Source organism: Akebia trifoliata, chromosome 8 (assembly GCF_017979445.1).
Source record: "Akebia trifoliata isolate Shusen 1 chromosome 8, ASM1797944v1, whole genome shotgun sequence".
Lineage (NCBI taxonomy): Eukaryota > Viridiplantae > Streptophyta > Magnoliopsida > Ranunculales > Lardizabalaceae > Akebia > Akebia trifoliata.
This window is the reverse complement of record NC_141382.1, coordinates 23,258,144-23,275,918: the sequence shown is the minus strand read 5'-3', so window position 1 is coordinate 23,275,918 and position 17,775 is coordinate 23,258,144. Positions and strand designations below refer to the sequence as shown.

The window sequence follows — 17,775 nt, the reverse complement described above, 5'->3', positions numbered from 1 at the left end:
TGGAAAGTGCCTTCATAAAGTGACCCTTGCGCATGAAATCATTCATATTCAGTATGCATCATTGATCTAGTTGGACTATTAATGTATTTAAAATGTAACCCTTGCACATGAAACCATTCATGTTTGTTATGCGTCGTAGATCGAGTTGGACAATTAATGTATTTAAAATGTGACGACCCTTGCGCAAGAAATGGTCCTCCTTCCTCTTCCAAGGTCTTTCTTTTTTCTTTTTATCACAAGTAGGCTAAAAAATAAAGTCTAAATCATCTTCCAAAATGTATGCAGGTTATACAATGTTGTAAGAAAGAATAATATTTTTTGTTGCCATGAGTATAATTCTCATCGTTGAAGTTATCAAAATGAACAAGCTGGTTTTACATCACTCGAGTTGAATGCATAACAGAAGCCTCCATTTTCAAATTACATTTTAAAATAAATTTGAAGTAAAAGGGAGATATGGAAGCAAAAAATTAATTAAGGTTCAATTAGTATGTGATTTCTTTAAAAACATAGTTCAACCCCCTAGTTTCAAGTATGAACGAGGTTTTAGTTTATCACAAGGATTGAATGGACAACATTACTTGTTATTGAATCAGAGGTATAATCTTTCAGCTTAATAGGGAAACTTTGAGATCAAGGAAAAATTAAAATCATGTATAATGTGATCTCAGATTGCATTGGGATATCAATTATGGGCTTCTCTAAACTAAATAATAATAGTCATAATGCATTCTTCATTTATTCGTCTCTCTAATAATTTAGAGCTGGACTGCTTCTTTGCTAAATTTATCAGATAAATGCAAGGAAGCAATATCTGTAACTGCAATTACTACAACTCTGTTCCTAATCAAATTGAAGCCAAGAAAGTAAAAAAATAAATTGAGAATCCTGTGGCCTGGGAGCTCTTTCAATAAGATGAAATTACTGAATACCATGAAACGATGGTAGGACAGCGATGAGAGGATCTCCATAGCCAACTGCTTCTGTAAATAGCACAATGAAGAGTAGATAATAAGACTTGTTTTGACTCAAGTGCTGAAATGGTTTTCTCTCAACTTCTCATGTATGTTCATTTTTCTTGATAGAACATTTTTTACCTCTTTCCCCTGGAAACTGCATTTTACTTCGTAAGTATGAAAAAACATTTGGCTCTCCAGCAGAGGTAAAATATTCTCTGGAAAAAAGCAATCCCAGTAGAACATGCATTTGATGGAGTGGTCCATAGGTGATCAAACAATTTGAGAAGACTTCTAGACCATTCTCCATATGTTTTTCAAACTACTAATGGATTGAATGCTTAGCATCCAAATGTGTTGCTTTTGGGAGTAGAACAAGTTGAACCTATAGTATAGTGTAACTTGGATCCACATATATATATATATAAGCATCCAAATGTGTTGCTTTTGGGAGTAGAACAGGTTGAACCTATTTTGTAGTGTAACTTGGATCCACATATATATATATAGATATTTGCTTTTGGGAGTAGAACAGGTTGAACCTATTGTGTAGTGTAACTTGGATCCACATATATATATATGGTTATGTTATGTTGTCCATAGATCATAATTATGCTCTGTAAGAGTCGGTTTAGATTTCTCGTGAATTAAAATATAAGAAAAATAAATAAATAAATCTGACACTACTAGTTAAGGTGATAAAAATAAAAATCTTACCTCCATCATTGTATAGCAGCTTCAAGACTTCTCCAGTCACATCCGACTACTCGATAATAAGAAGAATTGGAGTAAGAAGTGCATATTGTCAAGTAGAGGTGCAACTTCAAGGATGGAAAATAGAGAGAGATCTTACCTTCACAGGAAGCTCACTGCCAAACTGGTCCAAATAGCCTATTACCTGCCCTTCTTTGATTACATCACCCTGTTTATTTGGAGGAATCAAATTTTGAGAATTGTGTAAGTTGTCAAGGTGTTCAGAAGCCATCATCATCATCAGACAGAGCAATTTAACAATTAGAACAATCTAAGACAACTGTAGTCATAGAGTGTATTAGTGATCTACAATCTGCAGGGAAGTATGAAACACACTTGATGGTCCAACCTAGACGATCCTTCACCAAATATCATCTGATTGAATGATTGTAAAAAAATTCAATCTACAAATACTCCACTCAACCGCATATGTGGTGCTAGTGTGTTCATACAGTTTATAAATTATCCTTACAGTCTATGTGCTTGATTTTCACTTCACTAGCAGAGTAATAATTTCACCTGCAATCAGCCCTTGATTGCAACAAACAAAGTAGTACAGTTTGAAAACAATTTTCAGAGTCTAAATCAATAGACAATTTCTCCCAAGGATAAATTATAGGCACGAAAAGTAAATCTAATGTTACCTCTTTACATATAGGAGGTTGCCTCTTTCCTTTCACTGTTCTTCCCCTACGAAATGAGCCAACCTAGCAAAAATGGGAATAAGGACTAAGGAGGAGATGAAAAGACTGGCACAAGTTCAAGATAATATTTGAAACGAAAGGTATCATGAGAAGACGGACTCATACCCTTGGAGACGAAACTAAAACGTATCCATTTGCTCCAGAAGCTTCTAAAGCCACTAGCCTCGATGACTTTGCCAAATTGACATTTTCAAAAGGACCAGTGGTCTCTGGAGAGGGTTTTGACAGCAACTTTGGTGGCGGTGCAGGCACTGATTCAATTGTTGGCTTGCTTGGAACCGGTGGTAGTGTTGAAGGTGAAACCATAGATGTTTCCACTTTTGTGGCTCCCATGCTCCGTCTCAGATTCATTTCAAAGTCTCCAACCTGTTCAAAAATAAATAAATGATTAGTTCACATAAAGTTGATTTGTTTTTATTTGTCAAAGAACTGAAACAAATGAAGCAGAAGTGAATAGAGAAGTACAGAAAGAAGCAATCAGACATTTTATTATAATAATAATAAGAAGAAGAAGAATACTGAGTTTATTTAAATTTAGTAAAGAGTTGGCTGCCCAATGGTCACTAACAGGAATATTGAACTATTGCACACAAGTCTTAAAAATCTACAAGTTCTCTCGATTCAGTGCACAACATAGTAACTTCATGATCACGATAATCATCATCAAAGCTTTATCCCAAAAATCAGGGGCAGGAATCCAAGTAACTTCATGATGCCCAGGAAACTATCGTACTCCAAGTAAAACTCTAGGTGAGGTACATGCTCTGCCTGACAAGCCTTAGTTGTAGTACTCGGTGAACCAAGCAGATCCCAACCTCACTTGAGATGAAGAGAATTTAATCATATGGTACTGAAGAAATTTGCATGACAACGTATAGCTTACATAGTCTAGACTTTACCACAGCCACAGAGGCCCCTTCATTATCATTGTGGATGATGACATTTATTGGGAACAAGAAATCAAGCTAAAAGGAGGAAGATATTTTGGTTGTGTTGATGGAGCCCATCAATAAAGAAGAAAAGAGATTTAAGCGAGCAGCATAATGTCCATCAAACAAGGGATTGGACCAGATTCTAAGGTGGGTAGTTGGAATTTGGGCAGGACCCAGAGCCTTACCAAAGGCCATATGGATGACATTCAGACAAAGGAAGAAAAACAAACCCCGAAACTTTCTAGGGAGTTTATGGGCCTACTGTACTGTAACCACATCAATTGATGGTTCAAAGTTTCGTTCTGTTTCGAAACTACAATCTGGTTTTTTTGAAGAAACACGGAAAAAAATACTAGTTTAAAACATTAAAAACATAACTTTTCCAAAAAGTCGTGCTTTTAATCGTTTTAATTGCCAGAGGTACAAGATGTGTTTTAAATGCTGTTTTTTGTAACTATGATTTAAAGTGAATGTTTGGAAATGTTTCGAGTTTGTCTAGTTCCTTTACGTTATTCCAAAATTCAAAACAATAGAGCGATACGAGAGTTTAAACCTGGTTCACCTTGCCCTAGTGATTGGGGTGGTCAACAACATGAATCCTATTTCTCCATTTATTGGGGTCAGCAACATATGATATCACTTAAAAAATAGCAAGATATCAGTAGATAGGAGCAATAGAGGAGGAAGAAAGTTGTCCATAATGAATATTAAAATAATATTGAGGAACGTTAGCAGGTAGGGCAAGGAGTGAGGAGGTCAAGAATATGATCAGAAAAGGTAAATGAATGTGGTAATTTTGCAAGAAATTAAACTTGAGAAGGTGGAGGATCATGCGATTGAAGAGTTATTGATGAGGACATCATGAAGCCATAAAGAGTTTACCAAAAGAGGAGGAGACCATTAACACTTCAGATGGAGGATTTTTTGTTGCATTAGTGTCAAACTAGTTAGTTTGGTGTTTACTAGAGTTTTTTTCTTTTTTCTTTTTTTTTTTTTTTTTTTTGGTGTTTTATGAGTATTGGACTTTCTTTTTTCTGTTTAGTGGGCCTTATTTATGTTTTTTGTTTATTAGTGGATGGACCACTCACTTTAATAAAGTGGGCGCCACTTTATTATTATTAAAAACATGTTTTGGAACCAGCAGGAGTAATTTGATTCTTTTATGTTATTTGTAGTTAGATTATGATTTGAGTTATTATAAAAAGCTTCTTTCCTATAAATTTTCTCTAATGATAATGGATGTTAATAAAGGAAACAAAGATCTTATCAGTTTTCCCCAGATTTGGCTCATGATATGTGCCCATTCTTGGTGTGAAACCAAGGTACCATCTAGTTTCTGTATCCACCTCTTTCACTGGGTAAAGGTGTCTTCTTTTCTCTTCTTATTTCTGTATTCGTTGATTTAAAACTGTCAGATCTACCTACAAACACAAGTCGAACCAATCCACACACACACACACACACACACACAAAACACTAGATCTAATCATTGGATTTTTGCGTAAAATACTACATTTGGAGTTGCTGCCCCTATACCCTGGTCAACAAGGGTAGAGCCAGAGGGGGGCGAGAGGGGCAATTGCCCCCTCCCTCACCCTCAATTTTTTCAGATCATTTCTTTACTTCCTTCCAATGTTTTGGTGAATATTAGAGAATACCCATGAATTCAATCAATGGTCAATGTTAAAGATGCCCTAGTTCCCATGCTCCTCTCAATTTTGATCAATATTAGAGATAACCCTTGGATTTTCAAACTGATTACATGCCCCTCCCGAGACTTTGATCAATATTAGAGAGACCCCTTGGGTTTTAAAATTGATGATATGCACTCCTTGACCTAGGTCTTCTCTAAGAACTAATTTAAATGACCCAAATACCCCCACCTTCATGTTCTCTCTCAAAACCAGTCATCTACAACTTGTTTAATACCACTTTTTCAACCTTACAATTTCATCTTTTCAACCTATAGACCTCACAAAAAAGAAAGAATTTTTCGTCAATGAGGATGGATTTTAGCATAGAAAAATTATGGATTTCTACACGAAATTAAAGTCGCTGGGTTGAAGAAGAGGTTGGATAGATTAATAATAGTCTACCCTAGAGTTTAATTGGTTGAAAAGGATGGAATTTAAGGTTGAAATGGTCTTCATTCTTAAGATTCTACCTCCTTCAACATTCAGATATCAAGAACAAGATTGTATTTTGAAGAAGTAGAAAAGATGAAGTTTTGGGTAGAAAGGATTTTTTGCATTATAAAATAATGCAAAAAGAGCGGACATAGTAAGGTTGTCTAAAATACAAGAGATGAGTGCATAAATAAGTATTTGAGTATATACATTGAGAAAGACATTATTAATAATATTGACAATGAGGCGATTATGGAACGCTTTCAAAACATGAAAATCCGTCAATGACAATTATAAAAGAATTCTGTAATGGAAATAACAAAGTAAGAAATGATCTTTTGAAAAAAAAAAAATCATTGTGTATTTTTTGTTGATTGGAGTCTTCAATTCCCTTCTCGATGGTACCTTATTTATGAGATATAATTTACATATTTTCTCTTCTTTTTGTTGAATTTACTAATAAAAAGTGGGGTAAAATAATTATTGACAATATCAATCAACTATTGTTTGCCCCCTACAAGAAAATCCTGGCTTCGCCCCTGCTAGCCAAGCCCTCTTTCATCTCAAGAAACTAATCAGACTTAGTAAAACCAAAATTTTAACCCTTTATTAGCCCTAATCCTAATCTATTTTGATTTTTACCCAGTTGAAATTGGTTTCAGAGGTAGGAATCATCACCAGAACCCCTGTCCAACCTCTTAAACCTTTCAAAAAATATCCCAACATTAACCCATAAACCTACACCCCTACTACATAAGTCCTACACCTCCTTTATCTTATTTTAATTGCAAGTACTGCTGGAATTTTTCTTTAGAGATAAAAAAGAGTTTTATTGTCCAAAATAACCAAAATTGATATATATTGATTACATCTTTAGACCTTGACCATCCTAAGCTTTCCCCTTAATACTAGATTAATACCTTATGCTAGTTAGAAGTTATAAATCCTTTTAAGATTCAATTAATTTAATATTTGGGGAGTAGCACTGCAAAATTACACTAGACCTACAACTATTCACCGACTATTTGTTAGTTGTTTCTAAATTTGTGGTAGTTTCAGATCCTAATATCCTTAATTATTATTTCAGCAATTAATTGTTTTGGTCTAACATTATCATACTAGGGTAGTTTACTTCAAACTGAATCAGTTATGATGAAGAAATTTTTGGTGATGAGATCATGTCCTTGTGATTGATAGGGAATTGTCATTAGATGAGATTTAAAGGATTTCAATATCGAGAATGTTTTAATTGGACCCTTCTCCTTGTCAACTGCGTTAACATGCGGTCAAAATGTTCTCTTTGTTGCTCGTAGTAGCTTATGACCCTTTGGGTAGTTAATTTTGTGCCTACGTTTTGTTATCAGGCTTTCTTTTGAGAAGAAGGGGGCAACATAATCACTAGAAACATGAGAAATATTGGAGGTTTTGCGGATAGGAGCCTTCTGATGGACCTTCCACAAGGATGAGTTAAGTCCATTAGGTCTCATAATCGAGAGAATCCTACTCTTTGCATGTCGTTGATTTCAGATAGCTCAAAAAGAACTTCCCTAATGTTTTCTATGTGGAAATTTGCAACAAGATTTAGATCACGTTCTAATGCTTTTAGACCATGCAAAGTGTCTCTTCTTCCATTGCCTTTCATATTTGAAAGCATATGGCTTCAAGTCCCAATTTCCATAAGAGAATGGTAGATTGGTGGAATCATTGTTTTAAGGCGTCGAGTAAGGGTAGTCACTCGCCTTGCTAGTGCCTCAACGCGTAAAGCACAAGGCTCGCGCAAGTGGAATTTTTAAATAAGGAAATAAATCATATAAATTAATTAAATAATTCATATTCAAAAACCAGAAAAATTAGGGTGTAAAGAAACAATTATTATCAATTTTATATTAATATCCTTTTCATACAAATAATTAATATTAAAAGAAACAATTTATATTTGAATAATTGCTTATTTCTGTAGAAAATATATATTTTATACTTTATTGCAAGAATATAACTAACTATTTTCTTTCAAAAACTTTATCTACATAAAACTAAATGCAACAAAATTTTGTTTATAAATTAAATCAATTCAACAACTTTTATGTTTAAAAATGCTCTAATTATATTACAGACCAACAGCAACAAAGAAAAAAAATTGAAGGGAAAAAAAAAAGACCGGCAACAAGAAGAGGAAGGAGATGTACATTGTTTGTTTGAAGTATAAGTTTAAAAAAAAACAATGAAAAATGTAAAATAGTTGGGAGAGACAAGGTTATTGATAGATGAGAGTGTGTATATAGTTCTTAAAATAAGGGGTAAAAAGCAACAAAAAAAAAACAGTTAAAGCATATGCCTTTTGCATTCACTTCAAACGAAATGATGAAATTTTCTTGAGAGGAAGACCAAAATGAATGTTGAAGAATACCAAATAACTTGTGAAATAGGGAAATGCCTAACGTAAAAAATGACTAAATGTGGCTAACTATATAAAAAATTGTAAGTACAATTTTACCCAAAACTACCTTGGTGTAGATGAAGGTGACAGACAAGATTCAGAAGTTCCCATGTGATTCAGTTTTCTTAGGACCTTATTTTTCTTAAGAACACAAACCCACCTTCAAGGATCACAAGCTTACCTTAACTTTTAGTTCAGCCACATCTGTTTCGTCACAGACTTCAAGGATCAATTCCTGTAATGGAACAACAGATACAGGCATGGAAAAATGTTCACTTCAATATTAAATAAGAATATAATGTGATGATCAAGTTAATTCGATCCACAAATAAATATAAATTCTCTAACATTATAATGATACAAAACCCCAGTAAGAAATAAAGAATTATGGACATAATACAATATGAAGAATACCCATTTCAAAATTGGGTTGAAGCATTCACATATGAGGAAAATGCCCCAAGACGTGACTAAGATACCAACCATGAGATGCTCATAAAAATAAAAAATCACAATCAAATGTCACATTAAAGAAAATAAATGTTTAGTATTAAAACGTGAGCCAATGATCCATCTCCAGATATATTTTCCATATGCTTCCAACGCATATGTGTCAAGATATTACTCCAATGGAAATTTATAAGGTTAGTGTAGAGTTATTTTCTTATTGGATGGGCCCACGTCTTTAATTAAGTGTAAGTGGGTCCCACATGCTTTTATAATATAAATAGAGAAGAAGAGGGGTCAAATAATGCAGAATACAACCAATGATGAGAATTGACGAAATCTTCTTAATCAAGGAGAATTAATAGGGACTTCAAATCTTAAAGAGTAGATTTTAGTTTTTATTTAAATTTTTATTTTAGAACTTTAATTTTATATTTTTTGGGCTTATTTTGATGTTTTATTGGCCCATAGTCTGAGTATAATATTTAGGGGCAGTTTATTAACTTTACTTTGCATTTTATTTAAGTCTATTAGGGTTGAAAATTAGGAGAGAAAGTTATGAAAATTAGGTTTATTTATTTGGTATTTTAGTTTGACTAGGATTCTTGATTTATTTACAAAAATTAAGTTAATGTCAAGGAATTAGGGTTTATTAAGGAATGATAATGAAGATTTGATCAAAAGAATGAGTTTTTTTAATGGAGTGAAGTGAGTTCTCCACCAGTCTTGGTGTGATTCTAAGGTTCTATCTTGCTATCCATTTATCTCTTTTTTCTTTTAATATGTATTTTTCTTTTCTATTCTTTTGTTTGTTTGCTTGATTTTAATTTACTTTCTTGATTTTTGAAACCTACAAACCCCATTTTGTAATACCCTTTAATCCTTCCCCACTTTCTTTAACCCTCCTTACTTCATTAATCTCCTAAACCAAATCTACCCAATACCCAAATATCCTAAATCCCCTATTCAAATACCCTCAACCTTCCTTGCAATTTCAAAATGTTATAAATAGAAACGTTTTGCAATTGTCGCCAAAATCCTTAATCCTGAATCCCCTATTTAGCCTAAATCAAATTTCATTTTCTTATTTCCTCTCATCGTCCTGCATCATCAAACCATTCAAGTTTGACGCTCTCTCCTCTCCTCCTCTCCTTGTTTCTTCTATCCTTTTTCTCTTATAAATTGATTCTTCATCTCTGACATGGTATCAGAGCATCTCTACTCTTAGATAAATCCATTCTTCTCCCCTCTTTTATTTTTCTTCTCTTTTTCATCCGGGTTGTTCACACCCTAAGGCCTTGGTACAAAACACGACTTAAGGGTCTTTGTTTGTAGTTTTTTACACCTAGATGTGTATCGAGGGTGTACTTTCTAATTTGTTTATGGTTTGTCTATGATTGTAAAGCCCGTGTTGTAATTTTGAAGCCCCAAAATTCAATTTTAGAACAAATCTGTGAATAGTATTCAATGAACAATGCTCGTGAATAGTGTCGTGTGAACAGCGTTGTATGAACCGTACTGTGAATAGTATTCTGCACACAAAAAAAAAGTTTTAATCCTTAGTTGAGTTACAAGTGAAACCCTAGATGTGTATCTAAGACCTTGTTGGTGGTTGTAAGTCATTGTGGTTGTTTTTGGGGATTTCGTGATCAGTTTTGGGAGTTTTACAGGCAGATTTCCTGCATTTGGCAGTGTTTAGGTTGTTTTTTGGCCATTTTTTTCTCAAAAATCACAACCTCGGTTTGTCATCTACTATTGCCACCCCTCTCATAGGTGTTTTCTACACCTATTGCTACTACTTTGACAGTGTTTTTTCTCTCCGATGTGTTACGGTATATTTTTGTTAGATTTCTTCGTTCTCCAGCTTTTAGCAAAGGTGCTATTTTTTGTGATTTATTGATGTTGGTTGTTCTTGATTGTTGAGTAGCTTCTCGACTTGCCTCTTAGTGCGCATTGATGGCTATTCCTATAGATGCTTAGGTTCCCATGGGTGGTAATCGGGGTGGTCGAAGTGGTGGTGGTGGCTCTGGCCGTGGTACTAATAGATTTAGTTGGAAGTGCAACTATTGTGGAAAGACTAGGCATACAGAGGATTATTGTTGTGACAAATGTGGACATCCTGATTATGCCCACCAACCATTTGTTGATATGTCTTTAGCCTTTGTTACTCAACCCTCTGCTCCTAAGACCATGGTTACCAATCTTGAATCTCAGTACAACATTATTGTTCAACTCAATCAAATCCTCCAAAAGTCATCAAGTCTACCCTCTCCTTCATTTACTCCCACCACAACCATGGCCAATATAGGTAAATTTGCTTGTATAGCTACTCAATACCTTTCATCTTGCGTTATTGATTCTGGAGCTAGTGCTCACATGTTTGGTAACTCCTCAAATCTTTTCTAATTTCTGCTCCTCTAAATCTCATATTGTCTTAGCTGATGGCTCTTCTCGACCGAAGCTTGGAATTGGTGATCTTTATCCCACCAATTCCATGACATTAATTTCTAGCTTATTTGTTCCTGAGTTTCCATCTAATCTTCTTTCTGTGAGTCGGCTAACAAAATCACTGCACTATACTGTAACTTCTTCTCCTATCTCTTGTGTTTTTCAAGACCTCGAGACAAAAAAGTGATTGGTTTAGGGCATAATGAGCCATAATGAGCCAATTCCTGCTTTCTAGACCATGATGAACCAATTCCTTCTTTGAGTGTCGCAATCTCTCCTCTACAGTAGCATTATCGCTTGGGTCACCCATCATTGCAGAAGTTGCATCAAGTTGTTCCCACGTTGAGTCCTATTTCAACTGTGGAATGTGAGGCTTATTAGTTAAGCAAGCACATCATATTAGTTTCCCCTTAGTTTAGGGTCTTCAGTTGATTCACTTTTGATGTAGTCCATTCAAACATTTGGGGTCCTGCAAGGATAAAGAGTTCTTTTGATATTTCTTATTATCGTTTTTATGGATGATTATTCTCGACTGACTTGACTATTTTTAATGAAGGATCGTTCTAAATTACCAAAAATCTTTTTAACATTTTATAATGAAATATTTGTTCAATTTGAACAATTAAATTTTTCTGTTCTGACAATGCGCTTGAATATATCCAAAATTGTATGTCTGATTTCTGCAAAGACCATAGTATTATCCATTAGACTACTTGTCCACACACTTCCCAACAGAATGGTATTACCGAGCTTAAGTTTCATCATCTTTTGAATGTCACTCGCACCTTATTGTTTAACATGAACGTTCCTAAACCTTATTAGGAAGATGCAGTTCTTATTGCTTGTTAACTTATTAATCGGGTTCCTACACCTGTCTTGGGTAGTCAAACATTTTTTTCCTTGTTATACCCTAATGCTAAGCCCTTCCTTATTGAACCGCATGTCTTTGGGTGTTTCCTTTGTCCACATTCTTGGGACAGGCCTTGATAAGTTGTCTCCTCGTGTTGTTAAGTGTGTCTTCTTGGGATCCTATAGAACTCGAAAGGGCTAATGTTGTTATGATATTGTAGGACATCAATATTATAATAGTGTTGATGTTACTTTTTTGAGTCCACTCCCTTTTTCTCTACTTCAGATCACCAGTTTGATTCTGATCTCGACTCTTCTCGTCAAGGGGAGTTAGTTTTGCCTACAGTTCATCTTTTAATGACCTCTCATCCACATTTGTAGGTTTATCAGCACTCTTAGCATCACCCAATTGTATCATATGGTCTAGTCACAGCCACACCATCACCTGACTCTCTTGAGGACACTCCTACACCATCACCCGACTCTACTAAGGACCTCCCACAACTACCTTATCCTCTATGATACCTATTGAATTACGAAAAGGAATTCGTTCTTACACTAAGCATCTTATCTCAAATTTTGTGTCTTCGATCATCTTTCATCTACTTTTTGCTCCTTTGCATTTTTGTTGTCCACTGTTTCTGTCCCTCATTCTTATCGCCAGGCTCTAACTTCTTCTGGATGGAAAGTTGCTATGGATGATGAAATGAATTCACTTTATCAAGAATCAAACATGGGAACATACTCCTATTCCTTATGGGAAAATCATTGTTACTTGTCATTGGGTGTACACAGTGAAGTATCAACCAGATGGATCTATTGATCGACTTAAGACTCAATTGGTGGCTAAAGGGTACACTCAGACTTATGGTGTCGATTATTGTGAGACTTTTTCACCTGTTGCTCAACTCAACTCCATTAGAGTTCTTCTGTTTGTCGCGATAAATTCTAAGTGACCACTATACCAACTAGATATAAAAAAATGCATTTATTCATGATGATTTACAGGAGGAAGTGTATATCGATCAACCCCCAGGTTACGTTGTTGAAGAGAAAAAACATATGGAGTGTAGGTTGAAGAAAGCATTGTATGGGTTGAAATAGTCTCTGTGTGCTTGGTTTGACAAATTTAGCTCCATGGTGCTTTAGTAGGGGTTTTAGCGTTCTACCTCTGATCATTATATATTTACTCTTCATTCCACCTCAAGTAATATTATTCTTATTGTCTATGTAGATGAAATCATTGTCACTGACAGTGAATCTGTGGGTATTGCTCGGTTGAAGGCTCATTTGGGTACTCAATTCCGCACAAAGGACTTAGACCTTCTTTATTACTTACTTGGGATTGAAGTTGCACGTTCCAAGGAAGGTCTCACTAAGTACCAACACAAGGACGTGTTGGACTTATTATCTGAGACGGACACTCTGGGATCTCGTCCAATTGATACTCTAATGGAGCCTTCTGCCAAGCTTGATGCTGAATAGGAAGAAGTTTTTTAGAACACTAGGAGGTACAGATAGTCGGTTGGCAAGCTCATCTACCTTATAGTTACTCGTCCTAACATTACGTATGTTGTGGGAGTGGTTAATCAATTTATGCATCCCCCTTGACAACCTCATTAGGAAGTTGCCTATTGTATTTTGCGTTATCTAAAGGGTGCTCCTAAAAAGGGTCTCTTGTACCGTCCTTCCTCTTCCTTGATTATTTCTACATACTCTGATGTTGAATAGGTTGGGAGCCGTTCTGATCACCAGTCCACCTCTGGTTATTGCACATATGTTGGTGGAAATTTTGTTACTTGGTATAGTAAGATGCAAAACGTGGTGGCCCACTCCAGTGTTGAAGTTGAGTATCGTGCAATAACTCACACTACTTCTGAGATGTTGTAGGTTCATTCTCTTTTTCATGATATGGGTGTTGATGCTCCATTACCTATTCAAGTGTATTGTGACAACCAGGCGGTCATCTTTATCACTAGCAACCATATATTTCATAAGCACACAAAGCACATCGAAGCTGATTATCACTTTGTTCAGGATTTAATCATGTGCAAACAGACTATCACACCCTAGTGAAAGTCTAGTGATCAATTGGCTGATTTTCTTACTAAACCTTTATCTCGTGTATGTTTTTTCTTATTTTTGTTCCAAACTGGACATTTATGATACGTATGCTCTAGTTTGAGGGGGAGTGTTATATTTTTATTGGGTGGGCTCACATCTTTAATTAAGTGTAAGTGGGCCCCACATGCTTTTATAATATAAATAAAGAAGAAGAGGAAGGGTCGAACTTAGTTAAGTTCGACCTCTCCCTCTCCTTGTTTCTTCTCTCCTTTTTCTCTTGTGGATTGATTCTTGGTCTCTAACAGTTAGTAAATAGAAAAATCACAAATGGCTTACATGTGTAGAAGTAGCACCTAACCTAGGAAAATGGATGCAAAGTAGAAAATAGCAATCCATCACTAATACATGGTTTCATACGGATTGTGCGGAACAATAACAACAAACTCGCTTTTTAGAAACTTGAAATTTTACAATAGATGGAAAAAATAAAAATCAATGATATATTTTAAATTTATATTAAAAGCCACAATCATCACATAGCAACAAAAGACCCATTTGGTTAAAGATGTGAAAAAAAAAAAAAAAGGTAGTTGGATGAATTCCATTAAGAATAAGCTCACCTCAAATCCGTTGGGGAACGTTGCCCTCCGCTGATTTTTCTTTTCCAATGGTCCTTGTGAGCTGATATCTGAAGAATCTATTGACATTGTCACCAAGCTTTAGCAAGAACTCCAATTAAAATGGTAAAGATTTGTGAATTAGGAGAATTTTACAACAATTTAATGTGAGTCATGTGGACACTCCACAGCTGAATTGTCCTTGTCATCATGATCATCATAATAAAAAACCAGTCACTCCGACATTATAAACCATATGAAAAGTTGATCTATAGGATGATCCAAAGTTATCATATCTAGGTCAATTTTTTATGAGATTGGAATGTCAAGGAATTAAATTTTGTGAAGGTGGTCTCCATGGTGTGGACAACTTATTGCACGGCTGCACTGTTAAACATGATCTCCTTGTGACCCCAAACACGTGCACGCAAACACACACACACAAACAAATACAAACAGTATATGCACTAAACGGAACTAAATTTTGTGAACATGGTCTCCATGTGGACAACTCACAACACAATTAGATTGTGAAACATGATTCTTCGCACGTGTGCACACAGACAAGGATAGATTAATTTATGAACATAATAAAAGCACATGCCCATGCACGAGTGCCGTCATATACACGAGAAACTCCTAGATTACATATATATAGTAAAATACAACCGTAGGGACCACTTTTGTGGGGGACAAACTTCCATCCAGCTAGGATAAACATCTCATCCGACTACAGTTTTTGTGGGACACACTTTATAGCCTATCCTCTTCATCCCGTCTAACTTTACTATATTTACTCTTTTAATCCTTCAAGTCTTTAACCCACGTTATTATTTTTCATCTTTTACCCCTTTAACCTCAATTTTTTTAAATAATACCTCCTACCTTAATTTATTTTTTTCACTTTTACCCCCTTAATCCCAAAGAGGATGCCCATGCCATAGCCTGTAGGCACTAGCAAACTCTAGTGTGTATATATATATAGGTGAAAGTTTATTCACAAAAGAGTGAACTAAGGGATACGCATCTCAAGTTAATTGAACACCAATCATTCTCACTAGGGACTAGCAGGCGATTGCTATTAGATGATTTACTCCCATGCTAAAGGAGACTACCAAATAAATATCCAAAAATTCTAAGGTTTTTTTAAGTTGAATATTTAATATTTAATATTTAACATTAAAAAAAAAGGATGATGATGAGGAAGGTGTAGATTCAAGCTTCAACCATTGTTAGAAATAGGCCTATAAAGAACTCATAAACTACACCTGAATCAATGTAATAACAAACTAGGACTATTTTCGGTGGTTAAAACCTAAGTTATAAAACATGGAAAAAATGGTCGAAGTCTTTTTGTTTTCTAACAATAAGTAAATAACAACACAGATTTCGGAAATCAGAAAAATCATTCGATTTTCAAATTATTATCTGCACTCAGCACAGAAATTAGAATGCCTTCAATAAAAGTGAAGCATTACTGCCTCATCATATTTTAAATATTGAACCACCCAATGCCTCTGCGTAAGATATTACCGAATCTTAGCCAAAAACAAGAAGATAGATCAGAATGGAGATCATAACTGATACTTAACAGAAATCCTTAGAAGGAAACACATGTAACATTATAATTAGAGGTAGAATGATGCTCACCAACAGATGCCACTGCAAATGTACTTTCCAAGGCCTTGATACATGGTAGGAAAGTTCCTTTTCTCGCGAGTGGAGATGAAATGTGCATCCTACCAACTGCCAGACCTGGAGTGAATAGCGATTTATTTGAGGCAGCATTAGATATAGGAACCAAACCACGCTTATCAAGTACAGGTTGAGCATGTGTGATTGTACCTGAAGCACCTGACATTGGACGGTAACATATAAGAACTCAACCATTCAATTAACTTCCATTTATCCTGGATACCAGGTTGCATTAAAAAAAGATGAAAACAAAGGTAAGTAACTCTAGTATAAAACAAAATAAAAGAACCTTTTTTTTAAGAAAGCTATGATTTTAGAGAGATGTCCATATACAGATATGAAACAATCTAATTAGCAGGAAAAAAAAAAAAAAAGATCTCGCAATAATCCCTATGGTTCAAAATATCAGAATGCATAGGTCAATAAGTATCGGAATTGGCCTAGACGGATAAGAAACATCGACCCTGAAACATTGAATGTTTCGGGATCTTCTCTTGATTGAAGCATTGCATCGAGACAAGATTTTAATTCCTAACTACTGGATGTCTGCCAAAGTTTTAAACTTGAGGAAACCTTCAATACAATCCTAATCCTTATATTCTGAGAATTGAGATTGGATTTTGTCATTAGATTCCAATGCAAAGTGACTCGGTGTGTCTAGGAGAGAGAGAGTCCCCATAGAAAATAAGAAATAGAACCAGAGGTCATTGGATCTGGACATGAAATCTAAACGAAAAAGACGGAAATTACAGATACATTTCCACTAATTCATCTCAAATGATCTGTTGCAATCTCAATTCTCAAACCACAAAGCGAAGAAATATTATAGTTCAGAGAGAGAGGCTTACAATGAAAGGAGCGGAGAATTGCAGCAGACTCCATTGAAGAGCGGTCGATTTTCCAAGAAGGAAATGAATTGCAGAGATAGAGAGAGGAAGATAAATCACGACAATGAGTTGGTTTGAGAGATTATTTATAAGACGAGAAGAGTAGAGGTGTCTGAGTAAGCAGTTTTTTGTCTTCGAAATATCCGCTCTCTCCTAAGTTACTCCGCCCCTCCAAGTCCCCAAACTTCCCTATGTGTTTGCTCTCCACCGTTTCAAACGAGTCCGAGTTTGACGCTTGGTAGCCTTGGAAACTCCCTTATTGGCATGCCACCGTTTTTCTTTAATAGAGCTGCTATTAACACCCAACTTTTACTTATTACATCCCAATTAAAAAGAAAAGATCCATAACAAAGAATGGGTAAAAAGTTCGAGTGCCCATAGAAACTGTCTCTCTCTTTAGATTTAGGATTTTATATCAGCCTAATACTAATTGTAAACAACTGCTGAAGTTGTTTAAATGTGTTATTAGGGCATAAAATGGGTCAAATTTTATCTGAACTTCAAGTGATCTAAATCTAAATTTAATGGGTTCGGTTCCTTGGAATATATTTGAATAAGAAAATTAATCGATTATGGGTTGATGTCCCTAGACCCCGAGTCAGATCTGAATCAGATACGAACCCATTCTAAAACTTCGAACCCATATATTAAAAAAAATTTGACACAATGTTTGGTTTTGTATTATATGGCCCTTGAACGACCTCTTATGTGTATATATGGACAACGTTCGATTGCCAAAGTGTTTTGTCCTATATGAGCTAAAAGTTTTGGAATAAGCTATTTTTGTGAGCATGATCTCTATTGTGGGAAGATCATCTTCACAAAAAATCAGTCAATTCTGAAATTTCTAACTCTAATTT

General features: G+C 35.2%; 1 protein-coding gene across 3 annotated transcripts; it reads right to left on the bottom strand.

Moving 5' to 3' along the window:
- Positions 1–707: 707 nt before the first annotated feature.
- LOC147396400 (uncharacterized) lies at positions 708–17,155 on the bottom strand. 3 transcript variants are annotated; one of them, XM_086450464.1, is made up of 10 exons: positions 16,877–17,155; positions 16,179–16,243; positions 15,984–16,088; positions 14,337–14,413; positions 8,090–8,143; positions 2,519–2,779; positions 2,354–2,416; positions 1,810–1,878; positions 1,674–1,719; positions 708–983 (listed from the first exon to the last, which is right to left on the bottom strand). In XM_086450464.1, the coding sequence occupies exons 2-10, from the start codon at positions 16,192–16,194 to the stop codon at positions 922–924; spliced, it is 753 nt and encodes a 250-aa protein (XP_086306590.1). In that variant the 5' UTR covers positions 16,195–16,243; positions 16,877–17,155; the 3' UTR covers positions 708–921. The 3 variants fall into 3 exon arrangements, with proteins under 3 accessions (XP_086306590.1, XP_086306589.1, XP_086306588.1); XM_086450463.1 differs by having other exon boundaries at positions 15,984–16,243; XM_086450462.1 differs by having other exon boundaries at positions 15,984–16,187.
- Positions 17,156–17,775: the final 620 nt, after the last annotated feature.

What these genes read in the sequence shown, in the direction of transcription:
- LOC147396400 (XM_086450462.1), bottom strand. Translation starts at nt 16,910, where the DNA reads ATGGAGTCTGCTGCAATTCTCCGCTCCTTTCATT. An exon ending in TTTTAGTTTCGTCTCCAAGG is followed by an intron (nt 2,417 to 2,518) that starts GTATGAGTCCGT and finishes CATTTTTGCTAG; the next exon opens with GTTGGCTCATTTCGTAGGGG. An exon ending in AACCTCCTATATGTAAAGAG is followed by an intron (nt 1,879 to 2,353) that starts GTAACATTAGAT and finishes CCAAATAAACAG; the next exon opens with GGTGATGTAATCAAAGAAGG.